This window comes from Felis catus, chromosome F1, assembly GCF_018350175.1.
Source record: "Felis catus isolate Fca126 chromosome F1, F.catus_Fca126_mat1.0, whole genome shotgun sequence".
Classification (NCBI taxonomy): Eukaryota; Metazoa; Chordata; class Mammalia; order Carnivora; family Felidae; genus Felis; species Felis catus.
This window is the reverse complement of record NC_058384.1, coordinates 44,096,555-44,113,865: the sequence shown is the minus strand read 5'-3', so window position 1 is coordinate 44,113,865 and position 17,311 is coordinate 44,096,555. Positions and strand designations below refer to the sequence as shown.

Sequence of the window (17,311 nt, the reverse complement as noted above, 5' to 3'; positions counted from 1 at the left end):
GAAGGTCCCTCAGGGCACCTCCAGAAATGACCAAGCTGATGACATTAAAAAGACCCTACAGGCAAAATGGGGACTTCAAACTACATTCCAACCTTCCAGGAGATAAGGCAGCTGCCCATTTCAAGCTCTACACTATTCCCACCGGAGGCAATCATTAGAAGGGAGACATGGCCCTTCCCAAGTCCTCTATGATAGGAAAAGGTCTCCTTGCATTGGTGCAGGGAAAGAAGGAGGGGCCCCTCCCTCTGTACTCTGAAACAAAGGAAAACCCAGAGCTCCAACCATGTGGTGTAACATTCAAGGCCACCCACCTCTCCCACTCCCCAGCTGAAGTCTCAATGGACTAGAGCACATGGCTCTTTCCAGTGAATGGCCAGGAAGGGACAGTGCCTTGCACAAACACATCCTGGGGCTCTTTAACAGGCAGGAACCCCTCTTATGGGAATGACTGGTTAAAAAAAGGTTATCTGAGAAGAGGCTCTGATTCATGTGCCAAGTCAGGTAGTCAACCAGATGTGCAGACAGGGTCACTTGGTTTCTCCAGGTCCACATTCTGCTTTACCCTCCACATCTTTGCAGAGGGAAGTGGGCCTTTAAAAGCATGCATTCTGGAGCAGAGGGTGACAACACAGAAGGGTTAAACAATTATGTCTTCCCATGCTCCAGAACCAGCACCACCCAGCAACCCTAACATCTCAACTCCATTCATGCTTAGGTGAGGGCGGAGACGGGATGTGAAATGACCTTATTCTTTCTGTTCTCTGATCTCTGATTGAATGCAGGGCAACCAGAGACCAGGTAGGTACAAGGTGCACCCAAGGTGGCTACAGACTTTCTGTGTCCGATGCCACAGCAAATGTCACCTTTTGATATAGTGCAGCAGAAAAAAAAGCCACCTCCCCAGGGGCTCCCCAAATGGTATACCTCCTCAAGGTTGCCTTTCTCTACCAGGACTCTTCAACCTCTGAAATAAATTCCCAAACACCTGTCAGATTTCAGTGGTCCTTCAAGGAAACCTGACCCAGACACCCAGAGGCAAACTGCCGCCTTTCTCTCTCCAAGAACCTCCTGCCCCTCCCCCATCCCATCTAGCCTGGGGGAAAAGGCTGCCAAAATAAGGGCCAGCCCTTCAGGAGCAAACCTAAAGCCCACTCTGAAAATTCCTTTCCAGAGCCCTTGGCCCCTGGCACAGCCCATCCCTCGGAGGCTCAAACCCACCTATGAAACCACCTCTGGGCTCAGCCTGCCCCCACCTGCTCCACCCAAAGAAATGAACATCCTGCAAATCAGGGTGGAAATACATGTCTCAATGGTCCACGGAGCATACGCATTGTGCTATTTTTCAAAGCCCTTACCTTTGACCTGAGTATCGTACTCTGCTATGATCTCCTTATCCTTTTTGAATTTGGCCGGAGACGTCATGTTTTCCTTCTTTCTTCCAAATTCAAATTGTGAATTGATAGATCCACGGGAAAAATCCAACCACCGAAATCAATACCTCCAAGACCGCTTCTCCCAAGGGCAGAAGGGGCCCCCCGCGGTGGTCTCCAGCGCTCCGGGGAGCGCGGGCTGCGGGCTGGGCAGAAGGCTACGGCGGGCACATGCAGACGGTGGGCGCTGGGGCCGGGCGCGGCGGCGGCTGGTTCCTGTGCTAGAGCCGGAGCCGCAGCCTCAGCATTAGCCGGGAGAACTGCAGCGCCCGGAGGTTGGCCTGGGGTCTGACATCAACGACACAGGCAGGGAGTGGAAGTCCTTCCGCACAACATGGTGTGGGGGGTGCGGGGGTGTGGACGCGCCCAGCTGTGTCCCCGGGAGGGAGTGGGTGCGTAAAAGGGTGCCGGGGGAGGGCTGGGCGTGCTTCGCGGTTTTTTGTTGCACAGGCTCGAAGATGCTGCAAATCAAATCCCAAACGGGAGCCGCAGCAGCGCAGACTGGATCGGAAGTCGTTTGCTCCGGTTCACTTGCCTGTAAATGCAGGGAAAAGGGGAGGGGGCGATCAGCCCCGGCGCAGATCCTAATCGCGGCGGGGGTGGGGTAGGGGATGTCGTTCCAAGCCCGGCCTGGGCCCATTCATCTCGGCCAAACGCCGCCCGGCCCACAGAGCCCGGCGCGGCGAGGTGCGGAGGAAGGAAGCTCCCTCCGGATTTTGTTTTAAGGCTGGAAGAAAACACTTTGGAGCAGCCGCCTGCGCGGGCTTCGGGTGGGGACTGCGGCGGGAACGCGGGGCTCCGGGCGGGGACTGCGGCACCTCGGCGGCCTCCGAGCCCCGCCAGCGCTGGGCAGCGGCCAGCCGAAGGGAGCACTCTCGGCAGTGGCTCCGACGCGGCCCCTGACCCCCGGCTGGGGCAACTCCCAGGACATCAAAAGGGATCAAAGCCAGGGAGGGACAAGCCACCCGGGCACAACTTTTCTTCCCCTCCCGCCCCTCCTCCCAGTTGTTTTGTTTTTGGTTACTAGCTTCTCTTGGCAGCAAAATGTTGAGGGGGGTGAGACCTGCAGGAAAAAGCCTGCTCCGCACGGGGCACATCCAGGAAAACAATGTGGTCGGCAAAAGCAGGAAACGGGTTAGAGGCGAGGGTCGGAGTCGGGAAAACCCAGGGGCGGGGGGCGGAAGGCAGCCGCCGCCTCCCCCAAGTCACGGACGAGAGTAACTCTTAAATGACACCCCCAATATTTTTTGTCACCCATGCCCAGAGATCCCAGATACCGCACCCAAACCCAGGCTCGGTTGGGGGGGGGGGGGCGAGGGGGGTCGGGAGGGACGGGAGGGTCGCAGTCCCGACCCTTCGCACCAGGAGGTGCCTGAGGATATCCCGCCCTGGCCAAGGTCCGGGAGGCGGGAGGGAAGCAGCGGGAGCGCAGAGTTGGGAGTCTTGCTCCCCACCGTGCCACACCGGCGACCCTCCCTCCTAGGTCGCCCCTTTCCCTCTCCGTGTCAGGGGAGGGGGTGTGCTCCGCTGGTGTCTCCCACTTCCCGCGCCGGGAGGAAGAGGGAGCCCAGGCGGCGTGGTGGTTCAGGCGGGCAGGAAGCGGGGAGGGGGGTGTGAGGTGGGGTCCAGAGGCTGCATGGGAGCAGGGGATAGATGACTGGAGCTTCTGCACACGTTTGGGAGGCGGGGAGAGGGCAAAGGGAGGATTACCTCGGGGAGGGGTGGGGGGTGGTGAGGAGGCTACCGTGGCCACGATGTTACATGGAACGGAAGGATGTTAGCAACTTGGGGACCTGCTATGGGTCTAGGGAGTGCGTGAAAGGCACCATTCCAGGAGGGCAGGGGGCTGGAACAGGGAAAAAGCCCCGGAAGCAGTGCGGAACAATCATCCTTCTGGGTCCTGGGCTGTAACCCGGCTGTCTGCCAGGGCTTGGAGACAGGGGAAGAGGATAGCCGATGGTTACGGGTGATGCCAACGACGGTTGCCCAAAGGTGGGCCAAGCCTGCCCGTGTGCAGAGGACTTGGGGAGGGGCTGAGGACTTGGGGAGGGGGCTGGGTGCCTGCTGCACAGCGGCAGAGTCCCAGGGCAGAGCCCGAGACTGTGCGGTGAAGGGCAGTGAGAGATGCAGTCTTGAGAAGTATTATGGGCTGTACTGGAAGATTTGGAGAGGGTCGAGGGGGAGGGCGTCTGAGTGATTCCGGGCGGCACGGCTAGGCGATGCCGCAAGCAGCATCCGCGCCCTCTCCTTCCCGCCCCAGCCCGGGTTTGTTCAGTCAGGGCTCCAGCCCGGCGGCCGGGAAGAGGAAAGGGGAGAGGGAAGGAGCCTTTACCTGGCTCTGACGCGACGGGTCGCAGGTCCCCAGCTTCGCTTCCCACTCAGAGATCTCCTCCCCTCTTCCCCGCCACCCGCTTCTACGCAGATCGGTCCCCCTAGTCCCCTGAGGAGCCTCCGCCAACTCCGCAGGACCCCGCCGGGAAGCAGAGCCCACCCCCTTACCAATCACCGCCCGTTTTCTATCGACCGATGGGGCTTGTAGCCAATAGGAATAGCTGATCTCGAGAGGTCTGGAGTGAGGAGGAGGAGCTTGAGAAACTTTGGAGGTGTGACTAGCACCACCGAGGCGTGGTCATAGAGCAAGCTCCTCCCAGGGTTGCCGAGCCCAGAAGTAGAATTAATGGGCGGGGTTAAAATGGAACCAACAGCCAAACACAAACTCTTGAGAGAAGGCACTACCAATTGGACCGGGGTAGAGAGGAGGGGCGTTGCGGAGAATTTTAGCCAGTAGAGAGTAGAGACCAGTAGGGACTGTAGAAAGTCTTCCAATAAGAAGCGTGAAGGGAGTGCCTTGCCTCTTTCACTGGGGCGGGAGTAGGGTTTGCCCAAGCTCCCCGGTGCCGGCCAATGGGAGCGGAGGCGGAGCCAAACTCGGCCAACCAGAAAGCCGAGCTCATCTCGGCACCGTTACTGAGGCGGGGCGTACGGTCTCCAGGCCACTAAGATCTCAGCAGGGGAAGGCTCCCGAGCCTTCCAATGCGGGACGCGGGCGAACTCTGGTTCTCCCAATCGGTGCGCTGCGCCTGCAATTCAAACTGACAGCCGGTTGGAAAGGCAGAGAGAGCGGAAGAGGGAGCAAAACGCGACGCGTTCGCTGATAGAGACCCCAGCGCCGACTGAACCCCAAAAGCGACCTCTGCCCCGTCCCATCAACACCATCGCGCGCTCCGGAGCGGCCGCTCCGGAGGAGACCTAAGGGGACAGCGGGGGGCACGAGGGAGAGCTGAGGGACCGGGACCAAGAGAAACGGCGCGAGATCCAGCCAGCACGCTGAGGGCTGGGGGCTGCCAGGAAAGAAGTGAAGCGGGGGCCTAGCAGCGAGCAGAGCGGAGGAGGGAGGGTCCTGGGAGGACTGAGGAGAACCCGGGTTCGTCCGGGTGGGAAAAGCCGAGGGGATTTCTGGATCCTGGGAAGAGGAGAAAGATTTCCAAAGAGGAGGCGTGGGTCGGGACGCGTGGCCGGCGATCAGAGGGCGAGGAATTGGAGCGCTCCGAGGGAGGGGCTTAGGAGAGGAGCTTCCACGGAGGGACTCTGCAGGAGAAAGCTAAGGGAATTGCTACAGGGGCGGGAGCTGAAGAGTAGAGGAGCCTTTTAGACGCGTGGCTGGGGAGTCTGTAGAGAAGTTCCCAGGCCTTTTGTAGCTCGCCGCCTCCCCACTTCAAATCCCACTGCCTCCCCCGAAAGTTAAAAGGAAAGCCACATTTGCTGCTTCGCCCTGTTCCTACTCAATAAATATTACTTTCACCCTCCCACGGGAAAACAGGAAAGAACTCATTTCCTTCCCAGTTTTAGGGCTTAGAAAAGGTCGAGGCCTCGCAATTTGATTTTTGGCCTGGGGAAATCCAACTAGGAAAGGTACTGCTCTTGTTTCCTTTTTCAAAACCCCGCACCGCATCCTTCCCGGGACGCCATGTCTACCAGCAGTTGTAGTTTCGAGGACCGGTGCGTGTCCATCCTGTGTTGCAAATTCTGTAAACAAGTGCTCAGCTCTAGGGGAATGAAGGCTGTTTTGCTGGCTGATACTGAAATAGACCTTTTCTCTACAGACATCCCTCCTACCAAGTAAGTCTTGCTAGTGGCGGGCAACGGTAGCCTTTAACTAAATGGGAAAAGTGTATGGTTTGGACCTCTGGGAGTCAACAAGGAGGTTATCATTTTGGTGTTCCAGCCACTCCCAACAGTCTGATGATCCCCTTGGAGTATAACTAAGTGGGCAGACTGTCTGGACAAAGTCTGTGGTTTAGCCAGAGTGGTCAGTCCTGATGTAATGTTTCTGGTTCAATTATAGTCATGTGACCACATCCCTTAAGTTGGATCCCCTGGCGCTGTGCCCCGCCCAACCATCCTAACTCACTGGATCAAATCCACGACCTAGACCCTAGACTCTAGGTAAATTCAGGCAAGGTTCTCTGTACTGTTAGAAGAGTTACGTTTTTCATTTTTATCCATAAAGTTTTAGGCCAAAAATATTCATAATTTGCTGCCATTATTTGCAATTTGCCAGGCTGAATCAGATCCATTGTCCAGATAATTCAGTGTTCTTTTCTCAACACTCTCTCTCTTGAGAGAGAAATAGATTTTTTGGCGATGAAATAGACCTAGCCCTAAAACAATCCTTGTCAACTATTTCAGATACCATGCATTTGTTTGCATCATTAAATCCTCTTAAATTCTGTTTTCAGACACATAAGAATTTGCTACCTATTTGGAAAAATAGCCATTTTATTTTACTCAAATGTACGTTTTTCTAGCTCCAAGAGGTACTTTCTCTTCCATAGGCAGCATATTTATGCCCTTATGTAATTTTCAAGATTTAGGCTAACAGTCATAATACTTTAAAATGAACTTTGTGATGATAGAAACTTCAACAATTTGGAAATATACTCAAAAGCTATGAACTCCTCCTTTCTTGAAACCTTTTCTGAAATGGTTTAAGTGTAGAGATGCCTACTGGCAAAGCAAATGGCTCTCATTTATTGCAAAGATACTTGGGTTAATATTTTAAGTACTTCTGTATGTGTGTGTGCACCTGTGTGTTACAAAAAAAAAAGCACTAGACAATAAATCTAGAACCTACTATTGCACAGGTTCTATGATTTTTTTTGTCTAAAGCTTTTTCTTACTAGTAGCACACACACAGATGCACACATGCAGACAAGTTAAAAAAATTTTTTTAATATTTATTTGTTTTTGAGAGAGCAAGCACAAGTTGGGGAGGGGCAGAGAGAGAGAGAGAGAGAGAGAGAGAGAGAGAGAGGGAGACACAGAAAATGAGGCAGGCTCCAGGCTCTGAGCTGTCAGCACAGAGCCCGTTGCGGGACTCGAACCCACGAACCAGGACATCATGACCTGAGCCAAAGTTGGACCCTCAACCGACCGAGCCACCCAGATGCCCCTAAAATATTAACCCATTCATCTTTGCAATAGATGTGGTAAGCAATAAGATGAGGGCTCAGATATTGAATTGTTAGAGGTTAGACCAGAGTCTACATTAGAACCAGGTTTTTCTTATTGTCTCTTCTTCTTTATAGGGGTTGTAATAGTAATGGATTAGCGTGCTAAGATATGTATGAATTAATGAACACATAAGATTATTTAAGTGGAATTTTGCCATATTTATGGTAAGCTCAGAAGTATTAACTGACTCTTACAAAATATACTATCATTCTACTTTAGAGTCTCTTTCAGCTCTTTGGGTCTACAAAATTCATGCTAAATCACAACCAAAAATACAAGGATATGGAAAAATCGGAACCCTGTGCACTATTGGTAGGAATATGAAGTGGTGCTGCTGCTATGGAAAATAGCATCGAATTTCCTAAATAAATTGAGAATAGAATTACCATATGATCCAGGAATCCCACTTCTGGGTGTATATATGTATCTGAGTATGTGTTTATATTTGGATATATACCCAGAAGAATTCAGTGCAAGATTTAAAAGATATATTTGCACACCTGTGTTCTTAGCAGCATTCTTCACAATAACCTTGGTTAACCTTGGTCACTGTGAAGAATGCTGCTAGGAAGCAATGCAAATGTTCATTAACAAAATGTGGTATATGCATACAACAAACTATTACTCAGCCTTGTAAAGGAAGGCTATCCTGCCATATGCTACAATAGGGAGAGGACTTGAGAACATTATGCTAAATGAAATAAGGCAGTCACAAAAAGACAAATACTATGTGCTTTCACTTATATGTGCTATATAAAATGGTCAAATTCATACTAACAGAAAGTAGACGGTGGTTGCCAAGGGCTGAGGGAAGAGGGAAATGGGGAGCTGTTTGATGGACATAGAGTTTCAGTTTTGTGATACGAATAAGGTCTGGAGATTCATTGCACAACAATGTGAATACACTTAAGACTTCTGAACCGTACATTTAAAATGATTAATTTAGTAAATTTTATGTTATATGTGTTTTTACAACAATTTTTTAAAAAGTACCTTTGACCATTTCTGCACATTTCCTTCTCCAGTGCAGTGGACTTCATTGGAAGATGCTATTTCACTGAAATCTGCAAATGTAAACTGAAAGACATCGCATGTTTAAAATGGTAATTTGTGGCAAGATTATAGATGGCCCTGCATTTGGAAGATGGATGTTAACACCACAGCACAGAGAAAGGTTCAGTGGGCTGCATCGAGCACTGGTTATAACCCATGCAGTGAGCCATTGAAAAACCATTTGTTACTTCGAGTTATTTTTTAAAAGGGTCTTGTGTCACATTTGTATATGATTTTATAATTTTTCAAAGCACCTTGACAAATACCTGCTTTAATTTTCAGAAAAAGTCAATGTAGTTTGGGAAGATAAAACAGAGTTACAATCGTAAAAATCAGGTTTGAGCCCTGGCCCTACTCTTACTCTAAATGTGATCTTGAGTAAATTCCTTAAGCCTCTAAATCCCTGGACCTCTGTTTCCTTGTTTAATTTATAGCTTAAGAAGATAGAAACAATCTTCTAACTTAAGAAGATAGAAATTTAAATATCTTTTGTGTTTACCTTATAGAGTGTTGTGAAGATTAAATTAATTACGAATGTTAAAAGGCTTGATAGACTATAAATTACAACACAGATGAAAACTATTACTATTATCTTTTGAGAGGTAGAGTATTATTTGTCCCATTTTAGAGAGAAGAAATTTGAGATTTTTTTTTAACATTTAAATGAGGTTTGGATTATAAATTATAATCCAAATAATTTAAATTCTTATGTGCTAATGATGATTTAAATTCATTCTTTCATTCATTCAAACCATACATTGAAGTCCTACTATGTGCTAATCATTGCTATAGGGGCTGGAAATACAACAATAAATAAAACAAAGTCACTGGCTTTTGGACATTATATTCTAGTGGGAAGATGATTGGTTAGTAAGATATTTAAATCAATAAGATATTGAATAGGGTGGAAGGTGCTCCAAAGGAAATAATAAATAATAATAATAATAATAAATGATAGAGAAAAATAGAGGTTGGGAGAGTAGGTAAGAGCTATTTGAGATAGCATGGTCTGGGATGACCTCTCATGAGAAGGTAACATTGGAGTTAAATCCGAAAGGATGACAAGGAGCACAAGGGAAAATGTTCTAGGCACAGGGAACAGCTAGTGCAGAGAACCCAAGGCAAGAGGAAGCTTAACATGGTCATGGAATAAAAAGATGATGGCCAGCATGGCTGAGACATTGTGAACGTCAAGGGAGAGTAGTGGGAGTAGACTGGAGATGCGGTCAGAATCCAGATAGTCTAGAGGAATGCTGTCCAATAGAAATCTACAAGCCGCATATGTAACTTAAAATCTTCTAAAAAAATCTAAAAATAAAGAAAATCTTCTAATAACCACATTTTAAAAAGTAAGAAGAGACAAGTGAAATTAATTTAAATTGTATATTTTACTTAACCCATATAACCAAAATATTGTTTCAACATGTAACCAACATAAAAAATTATTAACAAAATATTTTACATTCTATTTTTTATCCTTAGTCTTTGAAATCCAGCATATGTTTTATATTTACAGCACACTTCAGTTCAGTCTAGCTAAACTTCAAGTGCTCAACAGCCACATTTTGGATAGCACAGATCTAGACCTTCATATGAAGGGGTTTTTTTGTTTTGAGTTTTGGCCAATGGGAAGCCACGGAAGGGGCCTTAGCAGGGGAGCAAAATGGTCTGAATGCGTCCCTACTAGAATGTTAGCTCCATGAGAATAAGGACTTTGTCCACTGCTGTATTCCCAGCACCTGGAACAGTACCTGACACATAATAATAGATGCTCAATAAACACGAATTGAATGAGTAAATGAATGAATGAATACGGATGGTGATTAAAGCCATAGAATTTACTCTTGCAGTATAGTCCTACAAATAACTGTCAGTCCTGGTCCAAGAACAACTTGCTCTCATGTGTTTGCCTTTCAAGCAGATTATGATTAGAAGACATATTTTAGGTAGGCTGGTACCTTTTATAGTATTTTTTTATAGGGCCTCACAAAACTGACTGACTCCCACATCTCCCAGGGTGGGAACAAGCTATAATAAGAATTTTTACAACCCAAGGTATAAGTACATGTTATCATTAAAAAAAAAAAGAAAAGTACTAGCTAAAACGTTCCCTGTATATTCACTTTATTTAATAATGACCATATAGGAAAAAAAATCTGTGGAAGAGTGAAGTACTTGTAATCAGAGGGATAATCTTGAAGACAGTAAAAAACTTTTGCAACTTTCTCTAGAAGCTACGGATTTGCCTTATTTCTGAATTCCTTCAAAAACACTAAAACTAAAATTAGAGCAGCCAGCTTGTGTTTGGTTTACAGGGGCTCATGCTGTCTTCCTTCCTACTCCTCCATCTGTTGAGACAGTTTTTAGGTGCTGGCGTAGAACTAGAACATAGAAGAACCCAACTTGCCACAGTCCTGGGGATAGCAAAAACCTTTTATCTAATATATTTTGTCTGTACAGCACCTCAATTCTGGGTGTTCCACGGAACACATCACAACCTTATGGCATGGCGTCTAGAAGCTACCTTCTGAAAGGACAACATGTAAAGCAGGACTAGCAAGGAAATGGAGAATGTGTTAGTATTTGACAGTAGCACTGTCAAATTTAACATTACCAGAGTCACTCCCATCCCAAAGATCTAGCAATGGAGGTTGTTAGGAGGAAATGAGGACTCGAGGTGGTCTGTTCATTCACATTAGCACATGAAAATGTTTATATGGCCAGTTATTACCTGGTATCTGAGTATATTTACTTTTCTTTCTTAGTGGGAACATTGTAGGTTATCATGTGATTGTTCCCTGTTGTTCCTGCCTTCTTTCCTGCAACAATGGACACTTCTGGATGTTTCACAGCCAGGCAGTTTATGATATTAACAGACTAGACGCTACCGGTAAGAAACAATTGACTCGGAAATTCCTCTAACATTTACTTGTCTACCAAAACCTGAGTGAAACTCCCAATTGATTGTTTGAGGATTCTCTCTGAAACCCTCTCACCTGAGTTGAAAGTGTGAAACTTCAGGGCTTTTAACCCAAATATTCAGTTAGGGGAACTACTAGCCAAAATTCCTTGCCATTTCTATTTCATCGTTGTATATACAAGAGCCTCAGACTTGGCTCTTTTGCTTCTTGGTCTCTTAAAATTAATAGTTGCTCTAAATTGTTGCACTGATACATATTACAACTCCAGAGAATTTTGGAAGATTTTAGATCTGATGGTCAAGTGTGTGTGTGTGTGTGTGTGTGTGTGTGTGTAAGAAAGTAGGGAGGGGAGCCTGGGCCAGTAGGACCTGGGAGGGAGGATGACTAGGTAACCTCTGTATTTGGTGATGTTGCTTCAGGAAAAAAAAAAAAAAAAGACATTTTGACATCTATATTAATAAATTATGATGGAATTTTATTCAAGGGAAATATTTAATGCCGATACGTTGTACTAGTTATTTAGTAGGAAAATATACAACCAATTCTTTTTTTTTTTTTTAACATTGATTTATTTGGGGAGAGAGCAATCAGAGGAGGGGCGGAGAGAGGAAGACAGAATCTGCAGCAGGCTTGCACTGACAGGCTGACCACATAGAGCCCAATGTGGGGCTCGAACTCCCCAACCATGAGATCATGACCCGAACCAAAGTCGGATGCTCTACTGACTGAGCCATCCAGGCGCCCCGACAACCACTTCTTAAAGGATGTTTACATAATACATTTTATATTGTCTGCAGCCATTTGGTTTTGTTGTGCACATGTGTTTTCTCTATGTCATACCTACTTACACAACAGACCAGGTTGACTTGTAGTGGGACTTTTTTAGTGGGAACTGAAGTTTGCAGAACTTTAGTTTACAGAACAAATTTAAAGAATTCGATAATCCAAGTTGGCACTAACACCCTCAGGTTTTTAAATGTATGTTTTAATCTTCTTCAGAACTTAAAATACATTCCTCTTCTTAAGGATGATTTGTCTTCACAGACGGAAGATCATGAATTGTAAGCTAGGTTCTGAGGGTCTTTAAACCTTCCAATTATGCTTGGGTTTTTATAGACTCTGATTTTTTTTTAATCACCTGGCATTCAATTGTAGCTCTCAACCCATCATTTGGGGGTCTTAATTTCAGACCCTGGGATGTGATGAAGGCCATTTTTGAGGAGAGACTTATCTGAACTCCCCTGAGATACAGGCTCCTAACTTAGGCCTCCAGTTTTATATTTGTGTTGACCATGGACACATTAAAGGAAGTTTCTGCTTTGATACTATTTTTCCTGCTTCATAGAATTCAAAACACAGGGTGGAGATTTTTCCATTTTGATTTACTTTTTAATTATTGGTCAATTTTTCAAAGATAAAAGCCCAGCATTCTTCCATTCACATTGAATCTAATCCATGAGAAACAGATGTATCACAGGATTTCCTTCCTCCCTTCTTAACAGAGAAAGGAAGGTGCTCCTTCTGTCAGATCCAATCTCTTAGTTTATTTTTTCTCCTTTGAACCAATTGTGCCGAACTACTCATGTCTCTGAGTATTCACTCCAAGAATATCAAACTTCTCCTTTGTAACCCTAATATTGTGATTTAAAATGAGACTTTCAAGATGCTTGGTGTAAAACAGGGTTTCTCATGATGCTGGGACTGTCCTTGAATCACCTGAATCAGCTGCATCAAAGGAACACATACACAAGCTTTATGAAATTCTAGAATGTTTAGACGGAAAGGGCCCCAAGTCAATGTTCTAGGCTAGGCTTCATGTGTCCACCTGATTTCCCAAAACTTTCCTGAGGACTCTTGAGAAACCTCAGTTCAAATTCTCTGGGATTGGCATGTGCCCTCAAAGGCAATTTGACTTCAGCTCTCCATTTACCTTTATGGTTCTAATTATCCCTTAGATTTTGGCCTAGTAACTCCTTATTATTCCATTAGCTCATCAAAGCCATATTACCGGAAGCAGAATACTGTTCATTCTTGGGAGGGGAGGGGAGGGCAGAGTATTTTTTATTATAAACAATGCAAACACAAAAAAAATGCAGAAAACAATATGATAGACTTCTGTATCCACCCCCGCCCCCCCAACATGAAATAGATGCTAACTTCTTGCCTGATTAGATTCTAGTATCTCAACCAAGAGAGACAGTTGATTGTTTCCACTGTTTCAACAATGCCACAGTGCACCTCCTTGTACATATCTCCTTGAGCACCTGTGCAAAATGGCAGTTAGAAGAAGTGATGAGTGATGGGTTCTATTTGCTGTATATATATATATATATATTTGCTCTATACGTATTCAATTCACACAACAGAATTCAGAAACAAAAAGAAATGAGCTAAAGCTATACATGTGGGTATAGGTAAATCTCAAAAATATGTTGAATGAAAAAAACAAATTAGAAAAGATACATATAATGCCATACTATAAAACATTTAAATACATTAAAAAATAATATATATTGTCTGCAGTTGCATACACTCAGAGTAAAGGTAGTAAGAACACCCATGGTGTACTTACTGGTGGTAGTGGAAGCGAGATTGAAACCAAATCTCCAAACCCTGGCTCATTCTCTTCCACCACGTGGCCACACTGACAACCTGATAATGTGAGATTTGCTTTCCTTGTTGGACTCCATTGGCTCCCCTAGAGGTCAATTAATAAATTGTATTTTTTCCCAATTTAGTACTTTCAAGTTCTGTAATACATTACGTGCCCAGAACAAACTATGTCATTATCTTCCATCATGTGTCTGTCATGTTCCTTCTATATGCCTAGGCTAGATTCTTCAGTATGGAATCTGACTACCCTTTCACTAGGAGGCTTTAGATTGTTGGGTTTGTTTGTTTTTTTTAATGCTTATTTATTTATTTTTGAGAAAGAGAGAGAACACAAGCAGGGGAGAGGCAGAGAGAGAGGGAGACGCAGAATACAAAGCAGGCCCCAGGCTCTGAGCTGTCAGCGCAGAGCCCCACATGGGGCTCAAACTCATGAACTATGACATCATGACCTGAGCCAAAGTCAGACACTTAACCGACTGAGCCGCCCAGACACCCCTAGATTGTTGTTTTGTTTGATGTAATTAATGGCAGCTACAACCTGGATAGCCTCCAGACTAAAACCCACCTATAAGAAAGGATTGCAGTTCGTATTATAAGTGGCTCTAAAACCTTGTTGTTTTTAATCACAAAAAAGCCACCAGCTACTTTTGTGCTTGTTGAGGAGATGAAGAGACTTACTCAAGCCTTTTTCCTGTACCCTCCAAAGAGACACTTAATCTAAAATAATCTTGTGAGATCTCCATCCTTAAAAATCATTAAAATAGATTTGAAACTTACCAGTGTAGAGCGATTATGGCATAATACGCTAGAGGCAGAGTTTGAGGAAATGGGCCCTGAGATCCTTCGGAGTTCGAAGATTCTAGAATTCAAGCCCTTACTTCAAAGGGCTTAGAAATGTTTATGTCTTAGATGAATAATATTAGGTAATTTTTATCTATGGTACATTCTTTAATATCTTTTCTCTTTACTGTTAACACTATGGTTCCATATAAGAATGTTAACATACAAGGTTTTCTATATCATGTTCCGAGTTGTAAGAGTAGCTGGCTCTAAGTAATTTTATGATCTTTTCTTTTCAGGTGTCAACTTCCTACTTTGGGGCAACTTGCCAGAGATAGAAGAGAATACAGATGAAGACACATTAGATATCTCAGCAGAGGAGTGCATTCGATGAATGGGATTATGAGATGTATAATACCCAGACATTTTCCTATTTAAAAGATATATTAATGGACTGACTTTAAAAATATTGGCAAGGATATACTACGGATTTCTCCTTTTTTTGGAAAAAAAATGAGACATTTGTTGATTTATTTATTTGCTATCTCAGATGAATTACCTGAATTTAATTTGAGTTATGGTAGTTCTTTTCTTCTATGGCTTCCTCCTCCTCTTCCTCTCTCCACCCTCCACCTGGCATAGATGTGTTCTTAAATTCAGATTGGAGGTTATTTCATGTGTCACTCAACTACCTCACAGTCTTGGGGAATTTTTCTTACAAGTAGATACCAGATACCGTTAATTTTATATTCTTGAATAAGGGGCGTTAGTATACATACATGGGGTGTATCCACCAAGTATGTATCCATGTGTATACCCAGGCATGCATATGGCAAGCTCAACTGGGAATTAAAGCTTAACAGGAATTTTTTAAAAAACCAAGCTGTTAGGTTTTCATAGGTACTGGTTATCCTGTGTCATACTGGTGAAAAATCCCTAAAATGGAGCAGGACTTTGTGAATCAGCAAATAGAATAAGTTAAAACTTTAAAATATACGGAGAAATTCTCTTAATTCCTCAGCACGATGTTAGATAAATGAATTTTAACAACAAAATTATCAGTATATACTGTTTCCCAACATGATTGATTTATGTTCTTCTAAAGTCATGCAGTTATTGTGTTATGAAAGCAGGGCAACTGAACCTCCATATTCTATTCTCTAGGCCTTTTTCTGTAACTAGCAAATTTTAAATGAGTATTCTCACTTCCAACCCTTAAATAGAAAAAAAACTAAAGAAGTGTTTTGCTTAAGCCATTGTACATTATAAATGATGTTTTTGTTTTTGTTTTAAGCTGCATTCAGAGCCACACAGGAATAGGAAACTGGGATAGTGTTGGATTGTGGTTTTAGGTATAGCTAAAATCAGTGTATCGCTTAGTAATACCTCAGCTGTAGGCATTTTGTCAATAGCGATACCTAAACACACAGAGTTGTGGTTTTGTAAATAAAGTTTTATTATAAAAATGACCAGCCTGCCTTTAATCTTTTACTGTAACCACATTTCTTACCCCAAAATGTAAAGGTGTAGAACACAAGAGCTAACATTTATTGAGTGCCAACTATGTGCCAGATCCCGTTCTAAAGTCTTTACAGGGGCAACAGGATGGCTCAGTTGGTTAAGCATCTGACTCTTGGTTTCAGCTCAGGTCATGATCTCACAGTTCATTAGTTTGAGCCCCACATTGGACTCTGCTGTCAGCACATAGCCCTCTTCAGATCTTCTGTCCCCTTGGCTCTCTGCCCCTCCCCCCACGTGTCTCTCTCAAAATAAATAAATAAACTTAAAAAAAAATAAACCGTTTACAGATTTAATTCACTTATTCCACACAACAAACCTATGAGGTAGGTATTATTATTCCTGTTTTACTGATAAGACAGGTGAGGCATAGAGAGGTTAAGCAGCTTGTCCAAGGTCACATAACTGGTCAGAGATGGGGCCAGATTTAAACTCAGACAGACAGACTGACTTCAGAGCTCCTGCTCTTTATCTTTTTTTTTTTTTTTAATGTTTGTTTTTGAGAGAGAGAGAGAGAGAGCACAAGCAGGGAAGTGGCAGAGAGAGAGAGAGACACAGAATCTGAAGCAGGCTCCACGCTCTGAGCTGTCAGCACAGAGCCCGATGTGGGGCTCGGACTCACAAACCATGAGATCATGACCTGAGCTGAAGTTGGATGCTTAACCGACTGAGCCACCCAGGGACCCCGGCTCCTGCTCTTGATCTTTATGCCGTATCCCATATACACCTTCAGACATGAATCAGTTACCATTTTATTTAGCCGGGATACACGCTAGGTAATAACTACCCCAAGAGAGGGCCTCAGTGACTGATTTCAAGGTTGAACAAATTCATACTGGATCATAAGATAGAGAAGTGACCCATGCGTATCAACAGAATCTTTTGCTGTAACCCAAGATAAAAGATGCTTCAGGAAATGCTGTACCTGGAAAACTTTTCCAAAAGTCTTTCACACTGACCATCAGCACTGGGATGCTGTGGATGAACGTGAACCAAATGTGGAACAATTTGGTTTTGAATGTGGGTGGGTTTGTTTCCCCCCCCCCCCCTTAACCTCTCTTAAAGACTTTTTGGAACAAGGTGGCATAATGAATAAGATTCAAAAAAACAAATTGATCCTACATTATATACTTCTTTAGTTGACTTGTTCAATTAAAGAAGAAAAGTTAAATGCTAGAGGAGAGAAATTGGTAAGTTTAAAATTCGACAAAGTTCATCTGGTTTCCCTTGTGCTCATGCCTTCAAAGGCTATGGTCGAGGGGCTCTTTGAAGAACAAAAGCAAGACAGGGGTGCACTGATTAAAGCAAACCCCAAATGTGATTCCATTCCAACTGGAGAATATTTAAAATTATACAGTTACCTTTTAGCTAACTGGGTTATGGAAAGGTCAGTTCTAAGCTGAAAATGGATTAATAATGTTTTAGCTAAAGAAATACATTCATGACACTTTTTTTGACACTGTTTTTTTTAATAAAAGCACA

At 44.4% G+C, this 17,311-nt stretch overlaps 2 protein-coding genes across 11 annotated transcripts in view; one reads left to right on the top strand and one right to left on the bottom strand.

Annotated features, from left to right (window-relative positions):
• SRGAP2 (SLIT-ROBO Rho GTPase activating protein 2) overlaps positions 1–17,311 on the bottom strand; it is a 284,242-nt gene that overhangs the window by 230,072 nt on the left and 36,859 nt on the right. For 6 of the 9 annotated variants that reach the window (XM_006942921.5, XM_003999427.6, XM_006942922.5 and 3 more), the window contains exons 1-2: positions 3,763–3,909; positions 1,356–1,965 (exon numbers count right to left, since the gene is read on the bottom strand). The exons of 1 other annotated variant lie outside the window; for it this stretch is intronic. In XM_006942921.5, the coding sequence (XP_006942983.1) occupies positions 1,356–1,422 (67 nt within the window). In that variant the 5' untranslated portion in view covers positions 1,423–1,965; positions 3,763–3,909. Of the gene's footprint in view, positions 1–1,355; positions 1,966–3,762; positions 3,910–17,311 lie in introns of those variants that run through there. 2 more of the 9 variants (XM_019822140.2, XM_019822141.2) reach the window with 1 other exon arrangement.
• On the top strand, positions 3,920–15,780 carry FAM72A (family with sequence similarity 72 member A). 2 transcript variants are annotated; one of them, XM_003999426.6, is made up of 4 exons: positions 3,920–5,549; positions 7,970–8,047; positions 10,763–10,887; positions 14,611–15,780. In XM_003999426.6, exons 1-4 carry the CDS (start codon positions 5,398–5,400, stop codon positions 14,703–14,705), a joined length of 450 nt encoding a protein of 149 aa, XP_003999475.1. In that variant the 5' UTR covers positions 3,920–5,397; the 3' UTR covers positions 14,706–15,780. The 2 variants fall into 2 exon arrangements, with proteins under 2 accessions (XP_003999475.1, XP_019677705.1); XM_019822146.3 differs by lacking the exon at positions 10,763–10,887.